Source organism: Tauraco erythrolophus, chromosome 8, assembly GCF_009769465.1.
Source record: "Tauraco erythrolophus isolate bTauEry1 chromosome 8, bTauEry1.pri, whole genome shotgun sequence".
NCBI lineage: Eukaryota > Metazoa > Chordata > Aves > Musophagiformes > Musophagidae > Tauraco > Tauraco erythrolophus.
The window spans coordinates 5964391-5983299 of NC_141472.1; the positions used below are offsets into that span (position 1 = coordinate 5964391).

Sequence of the window (18909 nt, forward strand, 5' to 3'; positions counted from 1 at the left end):
TGACAAAGTCAGAGGAAACAAAACCTCTGCTGAAATAAATCTCTTCTCCTTCAAACCATTGGTAGTCAAGATGATGAGAAGTTGTGGCTGCCCCATCCCTGGAAGTGTTCAGGGCCAGGTTGGATGAGGCTTTGGGCAACCTGGTGTAGTGGAGGGTGGCCCTGCCCATGGCAGGGGGGTTGGAACTAGATGATCTTTGAGGTCCCTTCCAACCCAAACCATTCTAGGATTCTGTGATTCTATGTCCTACAGGTGCTCTGACCACCACATGCACCTGACGCTCCTTCACCATCAGGAAAATATTCACCAGCAAGAAATGACTGGAGCCTGCACAAACTTCTTCCAGCACCAGGGCTGCCTCTCCACAACCTCCTCTGTTTGTAAGAAAAAGATAAAACAGAGACTGATTACTGCTCAGCCATGAGTCATGTTCTGCCAACCTGGCAATCTCCAACAAGGGAGAGTCTAAATAAAACTCCATCACTCAGAAAAGCTGTACGGCCACCTTGCAGCTCGAAAATGGCCTGCCAAGCAACAGCAGAAAAACACCCTTAAAGCTCTCTTGCTAGAACAATTTGAAATAATTTCATTACACCATAACAAGCACTCAATCTCCCAGCAGTATTCACATGCTGAAACTTCTCAGACTTACGTTACACCTCCTCTCACACTAAAACTCTTCATAACTGATGTTTTACTCTAGGCTCTGATTTTTTTTTTTTTAATTATTTTTTTCCTGTTTCCTTGGAAAAAATAAATAAATGACATGCATCTCAAAAACGTCTTGTCATCCTCTTTGGTGCAGAAAATACTTTGCTTTTCATCTGCTACTGAAAGGCGTGCTCTGTGGCCCCAGCTAAGATCCCACTCATAGGGCTTCTCCCAACAGTTTCCCAGAGCAAATCAAATGGAGCGCAACTCGTCTCACAGAGCTGGCATGCTAACAAAGACTACAGTTTTCCCTCTATTTCTTCAATAAACACACCACGCCGCTAAGCCAGCTTTCTTGACAAACCTCACACTTCGAAAGACAGTAGAAAACGGGGTGGAAAGGACCTCTCCTACCCCAAAGAAGATGGTCTAGTCTTAAACCCATCCAGGGCACACACAAATGCAAGGCACTTAATATGCTATAGCCAATTTTTCTGTGCCATGGCCTCATTTTCCCTACGAATATAGAATCCTAGAATGGTTTGAGTTGGAAGGGACCTCAAATATCATCTAGTTCCAACCACCCTGCCATGGGTAGGGACACCCTCCACTACACCAGGTTGCTCCAAGCCTCATCCAGCCTGGCCTTGAACACTTCCAGGGATGGGCTATATATATTAATTAGAAATGCATCCCAAAAGCAGTGAAAACTCTGCTTTCCTGCACCAGCCACCAAAGCAGCACAAGTACACAAACAGTCGGCACTGCATCCCAACGTAACCGGGGAAAGAAAACCAAGCAAAGAAACAGAAACCAATTTTTACGAAAAATCTGACTAGTGATCATGTAGTTGATTACTAGTAAATCACTGGCTTTAAAAAGTTTTTCCTAGAAAACATGAAAATTATCTGTTAGGATTGCTAAAGCACTCATACAAAAGACAGCAGATGTTTTATGTAATATTTAAGGGTCTGTGGAGACAACTGATCAGCAAGTTAACTGCAAATGCTATCTTTATTACGAGCGTATTGATAATACCGTGCCGTTTCCTGCCTTGATTTAGGATTTAATGGAAGACTTCTGGGACCACGCTAGGCTCAGGCACTGTCTCTACTTGTTACCATTCAGTCTTCATTTGCAAATGATAATTTTTGCTTTGAATGGCATGCCTGACTGCAGGGCAGAGTAAATCCAAACCTTTTAAACTCTAGCCAAAAATTTGCCATGAATTAGGAGACTGCAGCATATTTACAATACAAAATAAAATATCTCTACGAGTGCTCAGCAGTGGCGGTATGAATAAATGCCGATTATTCTTTTTTTTTTTTTTTTTTGACGGGATAATTTTCAAAGCAGTGATTTTGCAAAGACTCAGGAAGAAAACAATTTTGTTTCATTTCCATAACAGAATCCAGACCTCTAAATTCAACCTCACGCGCTACAATTATGCAGAAGAACTACCACTGCGAATTTTCAAACACAATGCCTTTTATTGTCTCTTCTCATTCTTCTCCCTTCCTGTTCTCCGAGATTTTCTGTACTGTCACCCTCCACAGAAACTTTAGAGCAGAAAGTCTGACTTGAAAGGAAAACTTTCAAGTTTTCAGGCTTCAAAGGAAAACAACAACGCAAGCCTTCAACACAAGGTATTTGAATGGTATTTGGGTTTTTTTCAGCCTTATAGAACAAACACCACCACCAAAAAAATCTTTTTTATTCTACGGAATCTTGACAGATGAAAAATAATGCATGACGGATGAAATGAATCTTAGTCACCTCCTTCTGAATTCACACACTGTTGTCCTGGAGCTCGCAAAATAAAAGATGCCAAGTACTGAAGACAGCAATTCCCTTGTGCTGCGTAACGCGCGAGACATTTCATTCGAGGACAGTAACGTAGCCCAGGCACAAATACAGCAACAACTTACTATTTACAGGAATTTCCCCAATATTGTCCTCCAATATCACTATTTTATTAGTATGTTTTCCACCTGCACCAGGAGGCAGGCAGCTCTGCAGTACAAATACTGAAGATGAAACACCTACGCGGCACGAAAAGCACATCTTGCTTTCTGCGTAGAAAGCATTTTTGGATTCCAGGGTTGCTTCGAATGTAGTAACCTCTAAGCCATTCCACATCACCGTATGGGAAATGAGGTTTCTCCTCCTCAACACCATGGACGAAACATTCCTATGAATGTCTCACACACGCGTCGGCTCTCCAAAATAAGTTTAAAAATCTTCACGCTGCTTTTGAAGAAAGGCACGTGAGGCTGTCGCTGCAACCCCGCACCCCAGGCAGACCCTGTTTATGGGTAACATCTGGTTGCAATTACCCACTTGATGGAATGCAAAGCAACAATTTCGGTTACCAATGGGACCGGGAGAACAAACAGGACATTATTTACACAGTAAAGAGAGTACTCACCCCAACACCACCGCAAGGAAGCCTGACAAACATCGACGTTAGAGAACCTGTAGGAAAAAAAAACCAACAATGTACCCCGTAAGTCAAAAAGTCAAAGTTCACCAGATTTTCGTTCAATTTTATGGCAATGCTGTAATCTTTGTAACAGAGCAGGGTTTTCTTGCAATTTTCAGAAAACACACAGCCAACCCTGTTACATTACAATACATACGTACACAATATACACACTTGGGCTTGTCCAAAAGCTTTCCAATATAAAAACCTTCTATAAATCACTTATTTTTATGCAAGCTTTGTGTGCTGTCCTGTATTTCCAGAAGTCATGCTGACTATAAATGACTGAGACCCTACCAACAACTGCTCAGCGTGTCTTCTCAGATGAACGTTTTAACTCCTTTCAACTGAAAGAGGATAGGAAATCATAAAATCACCCTAATTATCAGTCATCTGCACAGTTACCAGAAGGCTTTGGAGTGCACGAGCTTCATAAAAGACAATAAATAAACCAGTGGCGAGCAAACAGAACATGTGTTTTGACTGCAAGAGCAAACTCAACATTAAGAATTTGAGAAAAATGGAGGAAAAACCATCTGTAGAGCTAATTTTGCATCTGTAAGAATCGTAGCATCACTTTCTGGGCTTGCACGTGAGCAAATTATCCTCCATTCAAAATTCTGCAGGTTTGTAAACCGTCCACTGAAACAAGAACGTGCCGTCTTGTATCCATCACCACCCTACGCGCATGACTTGGGCACGTGTCTGCGCACCACAGGCAAACGGGGAGAAGGGAACACATACGTGCAGACCCTGTAAAAGGTCTGGAGTACATCGAGATTCATTTGCTTAAGGCCTATTTAAAGTTAACAAAAGCTGATGATGAAATAAACTGAGTTGAGCGTTGTTTTATTTTTCCTCCCTCAAACCAGGTTCTTGTTCTGGTCATGTCTGTACTGAAAGAACAAATTCCCTAACATGCTAACCACTGGCTTTGTAGAGCGTGAATTGGCCGTGACGACCAACAGACGTTACCGCGGACCACGCTGGTGTCAAACGCGTCGCAGACACATACGTTAACCCTGTGACTGAAAGTGGAGTTAATGCATCTGTATTGTTAATCTGAGTGCACAGCGAGATTCACTCCTTGATTAGATCCACATGAAAGTTCTTAGATCATCCTGCCTCGGACCTCCTGTCACATCTTTCACTGCCAATCCACCCATTATTCCGATATTTATCTTCTTAACAACAATTTATGATTGCTCTCCGCAAATTAAAAGCAGCCTTATTTGCCTACATTTAAACTTGTTCAACAGGTTCCAAAGCTTTACACTGTCAAAGGAGAGATGGATTCGTATTTTTCATCCGCAGACTTTCAAGGGCTTTAGCAACGCTTCCAAGGGTAGAGATGTGCAACCTGCCCTAAAGGCCACCACCTTCAAACCTGCCTGACAAAACCCAGCAGAGCAGATCTTTGTGATGCTCAGGGTCCTCTGGGGAAAGTAACCTCAACATCAGTGGTGGGCTTCTGTTGCAAGTCTCTTCTAGACGTGTAGAGACAGGCACTCTTTAAGAAAGGAGTAAGACTCAGAAGTAATGAGCTACAGGACAACTGCAGAAGGAAAAGTCATCACCAGAGCCACAACAACACCTGTTCACAATTCTGAAAAACCTGAACTATTTACTCCCTTCCCGCTTTCTCCTAAAGAACTGTCAGTTGAAGAGACATCCCCCTTATCATTTGCAGAAGCTTAAAAAGAAACATCTCCTTTTCATCCCCCAGCTTTACAAGCTCTTCCTTTTAGGCTGAGGTTTCTCATGCTTCTTCTTCCTCATAGACATATCAAAGGAAACAGTTTACACCAGGTCAGCCACGGAGCTGTACACGTCAAGACACTCGGGTCTAACGAACTTACATTTGTATATGTGAGCCTCACACAAGGCTTTGGCCTCAGACTTCAAACCTACCATACATTTACCCTCTAATATATTTAAAAGAACCCCACAAAGCTATTTTGTCAATTTAAAGCCTTGCAAACTCTCAACAGGAGAGGACGGCTGAAGAAGGGGCTTGTACAGGCTTGTACACCTCCATACACAAATGTCCACTCCCAAGGTTTTTCGGGGAGGTCTTCCCAACACACCAGTGGCTGTTATCCTCACTCAGGTCCAGCTCTGTGGAAGCCATCAAGCTAAGAAACTGGTTTTAGGGCCAGCATTGCCCTTCCTGCCCTGCTCCCAAAGGAGGAGAACTCCCTGAGTGCTAAGCAGACATCCCCCAGGCTTCGCTCCTCTCGTCACTTTGGCCCATGGTGCTGTCTCTCTGGACCTGGGGCTGTCAACCCATCAACTTATCTTCTCCTGCCTGCCTGGTGAGATGACCGGCAGCCACACTGAGTGGTGAAGCTGTTTGTTCTTCCTCCAAGCTTGGTGCTTGGCATGAGTGTCAATGCCAGCTGTGGCCCACGCACAGTTACACGTGCAATGGGAGGAGAGCTGGACAGTGGGAAGAGGCAGTCCACTGCTCTCTGGGCAAAGATGGTCATGTAAGCTGGCAGAGTCCCACTGCTAGTAGCTTGAGGCTAAAAAAGTGCCAAGTGGGTTTAGGAAACAAGGTCTAAACTCAGCTAAGAGCTACTGGAAAGCCCTTCTCACTGGAGGATCCTGAGCACCTGACCTCCTGCCTATGGCTGCAGCCTCAGAAGGTTAAAAACCAGCTGCCTGGAAGCAGCCAAGCCTCAGCGGTAACCTCAGCCAAGCTCTAGTCTAACATCCACAAACAGAATCATAGAGTGGTTTGGGTTGGAAGGGACCTCAAAGATCAGCCAGTTCCAACCCCCCAGCCATGGGCAGGGACACCCTCCACTACACCAGGTTGCCCAAAGCCTCACCCAACCTGGCCTTGAATGCTTCCAGGGATGGGGCAGCCACAACTTCTCCGGGCAACCTTCTCCAGTGCTTCACCACCTTCAGAGTGAACAATTTCTTCCTTAGATCTAATCTAAATCTGCCTCTTTCAGTTTAAAACCACTGCCCCATGTCCTGTCACTATGCTCCCTGATAAAGATGTCCCTTCCCATCTTTCCTGTAGGCCTCCTTTTAGTACTGGAAGGCTGCTAGAAGGTCTCCCCAGAGCCTTCTCTTCTCCAGGCTGACCAACCCCAGCACCTCAGAGGAGGTGCTTCAGCCCTCTGATAATCTGATTTGTTGGGAATATCGCTTCTTGGCAACTTGGTGGTCTTTGCAAATTACGCTCAAATAAGGAACATTTTATACTGCAATACCCTCAGGTATTAGAATTATTTCTCTTCACTAAAGGAATGAATTTGATCTCCACAGACATTTTAAAATGAGTGATTAAAGCCATGGAGGGGACACAGTAAAACTACAGAAGTACTCACAGTCAGAGCAAGAGTTTCTCCTCCCTCAGATTCTCTAAACAAACCATCAGGAATGGTTCAGCAAAACCCAAAGTTCAGTATCCCCACATCCAATACTAACCAAACAAACTGTTTGCATCTCCAAACGTATCTGTGGAACTATTGATACAGATTGCGCCAAGAGTCACAAGGGGAGTGGAAAAGTCTTTCAAGAGCATCTGACATTTGAATGAGCAGGAAACACGTGGTGTTATCACAGGCCATGTATCTTGCAAGGGGTATCTCCTAAAGGAGAGGGAGGTGAGGGTGACCCACTGCCCGCTCAGTGCCCTCATGCAGATGATGACTGCTGCCAGAGGCAGGGTGCCAACCCTGACCGCTGCAGGCTGGTGAAGCCAATGGGTCAGATGCTGAAGGGCTGCCCAGATCCCACTGCAGCAGTCGGTCAGGACACGTGTCCTCACGCACCTTCAGTTGAAGAATTCGCAGAGAAATCGCTCAGTGTGAAGCTGGTGCAACTGCAAAAAAGGAGCCTTCTCACATTCACTGGGGAAGATTTACACCCCATTTCTTTGGGCTGGTGGATACGCCTTACGCAAGGCAAGAGTTTTATGCTACCGAGGGTATGACATCATAAATTCTTTAAACTTTACATACTAATTGCACTATCATTCAGCCAGAGGTGTCTACTTTTCACTTCTCTGGGTCTCAGAGAGGTAGTAAGTCAGCTATAAATACAGTGCTAATTGCATGTTTAAACAACTGGCTAATAGCTTTCCTCTTTGGGGATCTAAGGTACATACTGAATATGTTGCAAAATCTTTCCAGCTCTTTTGCTGCGACTACTACATCATGCAGGCCATCAAGTTAATCCTCTTTTTATATCATCCAAAGTCAAGCTAATCCCAAAATAAACTTTCTCAACTTCTATGTTCCAGAACTGTCTTTTCGCTGATCCCCGCGTGAGAACTTCCCAGTCTGCCCCTCCAGCCTATCATCTACTGCTGCAAAAAGGCACAAAGCAAAGGGAGATGATGATGCCTCCATGGAGGTAAGGTGCTAAGATCAACGCGGTTTCATTGCTATGGAGGGACTGGTTATCTGAACAACCAGCCCCTAGATTTTTTGCAGGGAAAACGTCTGTATTTTAAGGCAGAAGCAGCCCTGTTTCAGGAATATCCAGTCTCCAGTGAAAAGGATAAACAATCTTACTACAAATTAAACAAATGTAAGACTATCTAAGAGGCCCCCACATCTTTCTTGTGGCTTATCCACACAAAACTGACGGCTATTTGTTGATGTCTACGCAGCTGGTCGATGCCACAAATCCAGGTCTTTAGTAGGGTGTTCCTACCTAGCAACAGGTAACTTTAGAACATGCAAAGCATGTCCAAGGATAAAATAAAACGTCTTTCCTCCTCAGAGAAATCTCCTTTTCGGTTTTGAAGACATCAAAGAAAGGCAGTTTTAGCTATCTAGGGTTTAGAGATCTACCTGAAGAAACAGAGCTATCTAGGGTTTAGAGATCTACCTGAAGAAACGGAGATGTATCATGTACTGCTCTCAAGCAGATATTGAATGGAGGTGGGAAGAATCCTCTTGGGAACTACCCGGAGCTGAGGATGGAGGGGAGCCCCATGTCCCACTTTTCATAGTGCTACTGCCAAGTGACTGTCAGAGTCAGGGCTGAGGACAGCAGCGGGAGTACCGGAGGTCAGGAAGGGGACATCTCCCTCAACCCCAGGGAATAATACCTAGAAGTTTCTTGCTGTCCAGTTTCTGTCTGTTCAGAGGGTTTGTGCCGTACAGCAGCGTATGGGCTTCCGAGTGAACTGTCTGCAGCTCTTCTAGAGTTGCTTTTCTTCCACGAATGCACTGAAAGAGGAAAGAAAAGGGGTGATGAAATCAGCGGTCAACTGCTTAACTCTCATTAAAGAACTTTTCTTTTTCCTTCGCAAATCAGAAAGACAGTGAGCAAAAAACTAAAACGGGTTCTTATGTGGAAAAACTCACTGTAAGACAGATTTAATCTCTTATTCAATATACTAGATCGACACAGAAAGTCATCTTTAGATTTATTTATGTTTGTTTTAAAAATACTTACCCCACAGAGCATTTGCTAAATTACACAGTTATTGCTTGACTACTGAATATTCAGAATTTCAGTTATAAGCCATTAGAAAGTTATTCTCTGGTGAAAACATGTCCCTCCAAACCATCCTCTGACATCCCAACCACGACGACTAAGCTAACCTAAAAATTTCTCCCAAACACACCGCTTTCCAAACTGAACCTTCGAGCAATTAAGGGTCGGCTACAAACTTGCCGCTCTAAAACTCACCTTGGAAATCCCACAAGATTCAATCTGTTGCAAATTGTTTTATTACGGGACGATGCAGGTTGAGCCGCAAGCACTGCAGCAAATACTCTCATCCCTGCTTTTGTTGCCAGCTGAAACCCGGAGTGGCAGATGCACACTGAAGTCAAACCCCTGCCTTTGCTAAGATCATGGCGAAGCTTTGACTGATTTCAGCCGGATGCCACATTTTACAAATTGGGAATCTTTTCCCCTTTTTTGTCATGAAGGTCCAGCATACCTTTGGGGCTTATCTTTTGTTGCCTTCACTCATTTGTGATAGAAAATATGTCTGTAAGAACAAAGTGCTACTTGGGGATGCTAAACCTTGGGCATTCAAGGACCAGGTCGTGAGCGCTCCCTCAGCAGGCAGACGGTGCTGGGGAGATATCAGGTATACCCGAGAAAGCAACTCCTAGCAGTGGGAAAAACACCTCGCTCCTTCACTGGGAGCTTGCGACTGCCTCCAAAATGTTGGCCAGAGAAACACGCAGCAAGTCAAGAAAGCGCTGAGGTTTGGGGTAAGTTGAGAGGTGGCCACGAGAGAGGGGAAGGAGTTATTTAGAAATAAGGATTGCTTTCCTTCAGAAATACGTGTGCGCTTCCCTTTCTCCCCAAAAAAAGTATTTTATATGGCTTAGAATTACTTTGTGATTTTTTTTGGTCATGATTTGGACTAAAACACTTTAAAAGGAATTGCCATTTTGGGAGGTTGTTTCCTACAGAAGAAACGACAGGATTATTCCTCTCTGCAATACCATTACTAAAATATACATAGTTAACAGCAAAATGTTGGAAAGCTCTGAAAGCCTCTTGTAGAGGTGCCAGGGTCACCAAAGGTGTGAGCCTCAGCGACGAGCATCCCACTGCACAGCCCACGCAGCATCGAGTGCACCTCCTGCACAGCCTTCACCTCGGCTTTGTCGAAGCCAGTTGCTTTTTTAAGACTTCGATGTTCTTGGAGAAGCAGAGTTTCTAACAAGAATGAAAAAAACCTGATAGCTTAAAAAAAAAAGGGGGGGGGGGGGGGGGATGGGGAAAGAAATCACACTCCTAAAAAGAACAGACTTTCATGCGGAAAACTTGTTCTGAAGACAAGGTCGAACTTGGCCACGTGGACCTCCACCTCCAAAGCACGGTCTGCAGAACAAACTCGAGGGATTTTTTTGTATCAAGCCTTCAGCACAAGCCTCCATCCCGCGTTGCAAAGTGTGCAGGAAATCACTTTGCAAAGCTGTTGGAGGCATAAGGCAGCAGAAATCAAAGCCCGGCAGGAACGCCTGTGCGCTCTGCCTCTCCTAATTTTGGCATTTCTGCTCACCAGTTCCTCTTTCATTTTCTCCACGCTCTGCTCCACCACCTAGCGTTTCCTGAGGTTAATGATGAGGCAAAAATACAGCATCCCATTAAAAAAGGCAATAATCACAAAAATGCTGGACCCAGAAGGGATGGAAACTTCTGGCAAATCCCCCTTGAACTTTTATCCTGTCTTCCTTTTTGGTTCACGGTGAGCCTGCCTCAGCCCCCCTTACAGGCTTTTTACAGCTTCCCTCTAACCCATATGCCAACTCTTTTCCTTTGAACAAGACGTACTGACCCATTTTCAACCGCTACATTTAGGGGATGTACAGAAATAGCATTTTGTATTTCTTGGCATTATGTGAAGACACCAGGAGAAGGGCAGCCCGTCGCAATAACGTGCCAGCTCCTCCGTGGATGTGAACAGCTTCAGCTCCCTGGGATGGGGAAAGGCTGCCCTAAAAAGATGCCCAAGTTTCGTGCTCTTTAGGAGGGAACCAATGCCACCGTCCCCTCCATGTGACACCTGTAACCGAATGGAAACTACAAGTGGATGCAGAACTTCCTCATGTGTTGCAAGCAAAACACATTCAAGAAAAGAGCTACTGTTTACTGAAACAAATATATATCATGAACGTCACAGCAAGCACTGCCTGGTTAGAAAGGATTATGATTGAGATGCTTTTGCACCTTTCTCATTTCCCAGCTCAGGTACCACAAGCTTTGTCCGTGGCTCTAATATAGAGACGAAGAAAACATATTCAAGCTCCCAAAATAAAGTTGGAGAACAAAGCTGTGGATACAAAAAGGCTAGAAGCAGAAATTTTCCAGCTACTGCAGCGTCCTGTGAAAGTTCCTTTTCCCATGCAGGCTAGCTGAGAAACAGTTTGAGGTTTTTGTAAACTAAGACTTTATCTTGCACCTGTAGCTTGTTATGCAGTCTTGTTTATGGCACACTGGGAAAGTTGTTTTGAAATGGGTGTTGTAGCATTTAGCCAATCACTCTGGGAGGTGGATGGTCAAGCGACCAATTGCCTTGGCCATCCTTGTGAACCATATTATATATATATACGGATTTGTAATTAATAAACGGCTGATGCTGCTACTGCTGCTGCTGCTCCTGCTGTTGGCGTTGGCTCTTTCTCCTGCACCTGAATTCTGTGTCGTTCTTCTCTCCGTCCCCGAGACGGCTGCGACACAAAGCATACTCCTCACTCCTGTTTCCAGACCCATCTCGACTTGTATCTCGGTCTATGCCTCAGTCTGTCATCCACATTCCTAATTTAAGCAGTTTTTCATTTTCTAAGAGCTCTTAAGTCACGATACTCTTCTTTGAGGCTTTGTGTTGCCTATTAAACTTCCTCACTCCACATTACGCTCTCCCCCTCCTTGTCTAACCTCCTTCCTGGCTGCTAAATCCCAGCTTTTCAGCTCAGGGGGTGGTTTCTTAACCCTGATCAACTAGTTGGCTCTTTACCCCGTTTCCTTCATGCCTCGTTCTGCACAAGATCTGACCTTTGTAACGCCACACCACCTCTGCTCTCCCACTGCTCTATACACGTCCTTCTGCACTCTCCATCTGTTTCCTCGGAGCCAGCTTTTCCTTTGCCTTTGGAACAAAAGAAAAAATCCCACTAGTCTCTTAGTTTGCATTTGAATCCCCCTTTCACCTCATGACGTTTCACTTGTCCCAATTGCAGCCCCCCAAAAAAGTCACAAAAAGCGATGAAAACAGCTATAAAGCTTCTCTCCAGAGATGGACTTTCGAGGTGCTACCACCACCACCACCACCTCTCGCGTGCCCTCAGTGCTTTGCGATGGGAAGCCCTGGGTGTGGAGTGGCTTTCCGGAGGCTTTGCGCCTGGACCAGCCCCGCACTCCAACCACACACCCATCCGGCACTGCGCCGGGAAAGCCGCAGGCACAGCTCTGCTCTTACAGATGGCCCAGCCCTGGCCCTGTTTTTTCATGTCAGTCCTCCACAGCTGCAATTAACCTTCAGCTAACGGCCCTCGTGCTTTAAACAACGTGGGATTGCTGCCAAGATGCGCTTGGAGACAGACTCCGGTTGAGGAATTCATTCTTCCCCATCCTGGCCGAGCAGCCCTGGGATTTGATTACTTCCGAAACACACAGCAAAACCTATCGATTTCCCCATGCTCTTGATGAAGGCTGGGAGGATTATTCTATACCGTGACTGAGGGGTTTCGTTGTGGGGGTAGAGTCTTTTATGGAGATTGCCTCAATTAGTCTAATTGTTGCTTTTAAACTCTGAACGTCCAGCAGAGTAATTGCCATATTTCATAAAGCCAACTTAATTAAACAAGCAACATTCGAAACCACAGCTGTCATTAAGTTGGACAACTGCTTTCCCCTTTCCAAAGGAGCATCTTAAAACGTGCGCGACTCTGCCAGACTCTCACCCATCACACCGCAAATCCGGGGCACGTTTGCCCCTCAGCTGGACATAAACCCGTTTTTGCACAACTTTAGCCAACACGTATCTGTTTCACTGCTGAAAAATGAGAGGTGTGGGGGGGAAAGCGCTGCGTTTTTTTTTCCGTTCTAAAAATATTCATGCCCCTTTCTGGATCACTTCCATTGCCTCTGAGAGAGATGGTGGGAACTCAGCGCTTGGCAGGTTGTTGAGGAGCCTCTCGGCCGCCTGATGAAAACAGGTTTTCATGTAGCTCATTTCTGAAATTTCAAAGCAAGCATTTGTTTGCATGCATGATAAAAATATTTATCTGCGAGCCCTTTTCTGGCTTGGGGCATGTGTGCAACAGAAACACCAAAAGAACTTTTCCAGGAGACAGACACTGAGAATTGTTTGAGCTTGCATGAGAAAGCAGAGCTGGGATTTATTTTCAGCGTGCAGTCGTCGGGGGAAGGAGAGCTGTTAATCTCCTCCTGGAAGAGGACAGGGATCCAGCAGAGTCTCGTCTGATCCCACACAGTGTGGATGGGATTACTTACTACGCAGGGCGCTGTGTTTTTAACCTGTGTCAAGCAACTACTTGCATCCAACAGAATCAAACCATACCCACGCCCGGACCACAGCAAAGGGCTGTTAAGGAAGGAGGAGGAAACGTGAGGATAAGGAAACGTCCAAGTTCAAACTGTCCTTTTACAAATGAGTTGTGAGAAATGGATTAAACTACATAATCACAAACAATTTTCACATCAGGCCCTTGGGCTTTCTTAACTGGCTCATGACATCTGAGACACAGGACAACAGACCTGCAATAGTGAAGATAAAAACGAGCGTGCGCAGATGTGTCCATCAGCAAGATCAGGGGAAAAAAAAAATAAACTCAAACAAAAAAATAAACCATGAATTTAGCAAAAAATCAAGTGTACAGCCTGGCAAACTTCTGAGTGCTACAATCCAGGTGTTGCTGTTGACTCGCTGCAGACCTACTCTAATTCTGAAAATATTCACTTCTTTCCGAGTGCCTGTAGGGCTGCTATGAGATGGAGCAGTTATAATCCATTAAAAAATTGTAGATACACAGCAGGCTGCATTGGTATTTAAGTGTCACCATTCTCATATAAAGAGCTCTGTTAAAGTCTGCACATCACACACGCACTACTGTGGGTGGGGACGGAGGGCACGGCTCATGATGTCCTCCATGAAGATTTGGCATAGGCAACAGAGATTTGAAAATGTAATATAATTATTAAAAGTAATCATAATTATTAGGCCAGACTTCAAAATTCCTTTAAAATCAATCACAAAATGGAATATGTCCCACAGAATGAAGCTTCCTACATGTTAAGCCTACAGCATTCCTGTCCTTGCAGTAAAGAGACGAGTCCATCATCCCAGGCAGTGCCAACAGCTTACACCTGTGCTCCAACCTAGCAGTAGAGATCACTTGGGTCTAAAAAGCTGTCTCCTTGCCATGCAAGTGCACCTGATGTAGAGGTATTCTTCACTGAAGGAAAACTCTGCATGGTCCTCCACTCTGATTGCTGATAGACAGGTTCCAACTGAGGAGCTTCAGAAAGACTCTGAAGGGCAGCGAAGTGACCAAGTGGCTTTGCAACGTGGAAAAGAATTACACTGGTCAAGGACAGAGGAAAGTGATCAAGTGGCTCCAGAAAAACGCCTACCAAGAACAGAAGAGTGAAGTGTGGAGGTAGGAAGGAGATGGAGAAACAGGAAAAGGTCCCATCAAGCCCATGGGAAAAGCTGACATGAAGAAGGAAACTTTAACACAGGTCTGGGCAGGAGTAGGAGACGGTGGAGATAAAATATGCTAACTAGAGAGAAAAGTAACTGCAATTAGAGCAGCTGGTTATCCTGAAACATCAGGTCAGACCTTGAAGAAAGCCATCAGAGAAGAAAACACTGGACTTAAGGCAGAGAGCTAACATGGTGTATTTATCATTTTCTGAAAAAGGAAGACAAGATGAGGCTGAATGTCACCAGTGGTCAGAAGGGAAACACAGGCAGAAAGCAGGTGAACATCAAGAACAACCCCAATCGTGAGTGCAACCGAAAGTACCCAATGAAGGAAAATAACCTGGGATCATACAGTAAGGAACTTCACATGCTAGAGACCATCTGTAACACAAGTGCAGGAGGGACGGCAATCGGCACCGCACGATTTCACTCCTGCTTCTGAACAGAGGAGCTAGACAGCACTAGGGTACCTTTTTTTCTTTTTGTCCCAAATAATAATCCCAAAATTGAATTTAAAATCGGTCTCTGGAGACAAAAACAGGTTTGAATTTCTTCCTTGCTCTCTTCAGGGATAAAACAAGGGTAGGACGGGGACATCAGCCCATGGCAATGCTGCCACCATGTGGATGTCTCTTCCGATTGCTCCGAAAATATTTCTAGCCAGATGCTGACATAACTCAAATATATTGTGTGATTCAGTCCCCTCAGGTGCTCAAAAAACCGATGAGCACATGCTACTATTAATTTATCATCGCTGCTAGAATGATAATAATAAATTAATTATTATTATTAATAATTAATAACCATTATTAATCATTAGCCTTTTATTTCAGTATCTGAGGTTTTATCTTAGTCTGCCTTGCTCTTAAAACATGTATGTCCAATGCAATTAATTTAACCTCTTGCAACGGAATAGTGCTTAGTTACGTCCTCCTCCTTCTTCTTACTTCTTAACAGTATCTGCACTATAGGTTGACCAGTACTTCTCAAAGAACATTAAAAAAGTTATTAAACCACAGAAATACAAACTTGTTGCTCCACAGCGGTTGGTGTTACGACTGGAGCGAGAACAAATAACGTTGTTGCTTCGTATCTTACTCTTATCTTTGGCTGCTTCAAAATCCAACGATTGGTAGGGGCTTCCAGCTTACAGGGAATAGGAGTGAAAATTACGGCAGCAGCTTCACTATGACATCGGGCAAGAGCATTCTCTGACATTTCATGAGATTTCTAACAGCCACCGCAACGCGATGAAATCGGATCGCCAGAAAAGGACTCCTGACAGACGCACACACAGTCATCTAGGAATGGATTAAATTTAGGCCACATATGGCAAAGCATTGCCAACAGCTGGAGCTATAAAAGTCTCAAGCCAGAATGGTGTATAAAGTTTGCACGTCCAGGTAGCTATCAACAGCCTGAGCCAAAGGTTCGGTACATACGTTATTGTCCAGACGAGAAATCAGACCCCCAAAAAGCTCATAATCCAGCAGCTGAATCAGCCAGACAGATCCAAATCCTCGCTTTCTCCCAGGCCCACCACCTCATCTCCCCCTTCACTAGTATTGTTATTACCTCGCACTTGCCGCGGAGACCCGTCTCCTGGAGCCGGGACCAGATGCTCTGGATCCTCCCCGCGTGCTCTGGGTGGCTGTTTGTGTTTCCACAGGTACACTGGTGTTTCAGCATCAAGGTGTCATACACAAGGCCTGCAGAAGAGGTTACAGAATTGCTCTCAGTTAAAAAAAAAGAAATAAAAAATTTTAAAAAATCGCCAGATATATGGAAAAACCCCGTCTTACTATAGTACTTTATATTCAACTGCTTGTAGACAAAGACTGTGTGTTCTACCAGGAGCCACAGAGCTCTCAGAAATGAAAATCCACGACGCTGCTTTGAGACAGCACCAAACCTGCAACAATCCCTTCCTCTGGAAATCCTGAATAGATCCAGAAAACAAATTAGTCACCAGCATCTCTGAAGGCTGAAGTTGTGAGAGAGAAGGTGGTGACAACCGAAAGCATCAGTATGAGTCCAGAGGTGCTGGTGGAGGAACACGATCCAGACTTGCAACTTTTCCACCGGGTTCTTTTATAATTGCTGTTAAACTGACTCTAGGGCTGGGGATTAAAAACCAGAAGGAATAAATCGTTAGCAGGCACTATGTTTCATAAAACAGTTTGTGCTGAAATCTTTGCATCAACATTATTTGACAACATGCTAATTAAGGCTATTAGCACACGCTTGGGCATAATTATTCAGCAAGATATGGAGGTATTTAGCAGTGTTGTTTCAGTTGAACGTGGGAGTCAGGCAGCTGAACCCCCTTGCATTACCAAGTATTTATGGCATGACAACAGCGTAGGAGACTTTGATTCATGCTCCAGAGTTGCCCGGGTACGTTTTTGGAAGGGGAGTTATGATTTCATAGCCAATGTTCCACTAGAGGAAAACAGCAGGTCCTCCACAGCTATGCAGTCGCAGGGACAAAAGACCATTTTTTCCCTTAAGCAAGAGAGACACACTCAAATGTTTAAATTTACCGTTCCTTTCAGCCAGAAGTGCCAGAAAACAGAACAAAAGGGGTTGGATTTTTTTTTTCCCCCCAAGGAGTAAGGTTTCTTGCAAGAAATGTCTGTCTGAAAGCACAGTACAAAGTTGCAAATCAAAAGTCTTGATGAGAATCCAAAGCCTTTGCATTAGCTGTGAAGGCAGGAGCTATTCCCAGATCCCAGAGTTAGAGTCTACTCTCCAACCGATATCGCTCCTCCGAAATCCCAGACGAGTATGGGAACCTATGCGAACGCAGCTCAATTAGCTCACAAGAGCTGGCTTTCACGTAGCCAGTCTGAGTACTGATAAACAGCAACATTTGCAACTGCGTGGAGTTCAGAGGGGCTTGTAGGAAACCAGACTCGGAGCACACACGGACGCGTAGCCCAGAGCTGCGGGCCGTGCTCCTGCACGTGCCCAAGCTTGGCTCGAGCTGCAATCACACCTTTTGACTGAGTGTAGGCACGTTCTGCCACTGAAAAATTTGGCTTTCCCCTCTGAGGCAAAGCCTGGCACTGATGCTTGCAGGTATTCAGCCTCAGGGGAGGTATCTGGCAGCTCCGCGCTTCGCTGTAGGTGAGCACAAAGGAGAAAAACCAACAAAACCCAAACCACATTGAGTTCTAGGAAGAGAACAGAACAGTGGTTAATTGACTGCCTTTGGGTTAGCCAAAGTTCAGTTAAATAAGACTGTGCTGCGAAGCTCTGTAGAGGTCTCTCACGTTTGAATCGCAGCATCAAACGTCCTTAGGAGCTGCTGGGCAAAGGCAAGCACTGTAAAGGGCATCTGAGGAGAAGCTGTAGCCCAACAGTAAGGTTGGCTGTCCATGAGAACTCCTCAGTCTGATTTCATTTAAACTTGTGCAAGGTCTGTGGTAACTTCACCTCTGGTTAATTTATTTTTGAAGGAAACTCATCTTCGGGGCACATCGTACATCTGGACAAAGTATTTGTTACCCAAAAGAGCCCCATACTATACGGGACTGCACTGGATTTGGCAAAATCATTCATTTTAAAGAAAGGAAAGTTGTTATGCCTTCTCTGATTTCTAGACTTATCTACAGGGACTTTTTACAAGGGTGTGTAGTGACAGGACAAGGGGCAATGGCTTTAAACTGAAAGAGGAGAGATTTAGATTAGATCTAAGGAAAAAATTTTTTACACTGATGGTGGTGAGGCACTGGAAGAGGTTGCCCAGAGAAGCTGTGGCTGCCCCATCCCTGGAAGTGTTCAAGGCCAGGTTGGATGAGGCTTTGAGCAGCCTGGTGTAGTGGAGGGTGTCCCTGCCCATGGCAGGGGGGTTGGAACTAGATGATCTTTGAGGTCTCTTCCAACCCAAACCATTCTAGGATTCTATGACTACAACTAGGCTTTACAGATTTAAAGCCAAAAGCTGCATGTGTGTCTATTCAACATATATCTTCACAGTCAACAACTAGCCTTGAATTGAAACAAAAAGAAGTACAAGCAGCAAGTCACTCATGGGATAGCTGCTGACCTCTCTGGGTGCAGCCCTGGCTCCCTTCAGTCCACGGGCACTCTGCTGTTGGCATCGGTGGGGCCAGGACTGCACCCCCTGAGTGCACTGACCTTAGAGACCAAGATCTAAAAGATGGTGCGATTGAGGCATTCAGGCGATGACCAAAGAGACGTGCGACGGGAAACCGCACGGCACAGAGCACAGGCAGGAGAGTGCATCAGAGAATTCACTAATGGAAATGGGAAAAGTAAAATATAACATAAGAAAACTATGAACAAGAAGCTGCTTGAACCTGGAGATAAATCTGAGGCTAGGTCATGCCATACCCTCATACGTCTGCGGAAAAAATCAAGCATTTTTAAGCAGTCTTTTCTTACTCGCCTCCTGGATTCCCAGATGATGCTTAATGCTGTTGCTCTAACAAATCTTTTTGCTACTTGAGAGCTGGGCACAACCTGACGGTGAATTGTGCCGACTGCACTGCAAAGCTGGAAGGGGACTAAGACCATTTAAATAGTCGATACGTGAATCTGTGTTGCAGGTTTCTTTTTAAAGGGTCTTTTTCCCAAGTCCTTA

At 44.9% G+C, this 18909-nt stretch overlaps 1 protein-coding gene across 7 annotated transcripts in view; it reads right to left on the bottom strand.

Annotated features, from left to right (window-relative positions):
• The window catches only part of LOC104377105 (histone deacetylase 4), a 245875-nt gene that overhangs the window by 29661 nt on the left and 197305 nt on the right, over window positions 1-18909 (bottom strand). For all 7 annotated transcript variants that reach the window (XM_086616117.1, XM_086616114.1, XM_086616115.1 and 4 more), the window contains exons 14-16: window positions 15876-16009; window positions 8211-8331; window positions 3080-3126 (exon numbers count right to left, since the gene is read on the bottom strand). In XM_086616117.1, coding sequence (XP_086472243.1) covers window positions 3080-3126; window positions 8211-8331; window positions 15876-16009 — 302 coding nt within the window. The remainder of the gene's footprint in view (window positions 1-3079; window positions 3127-8210; window positions 8332-15875; window positions 16010-18909) is intronic.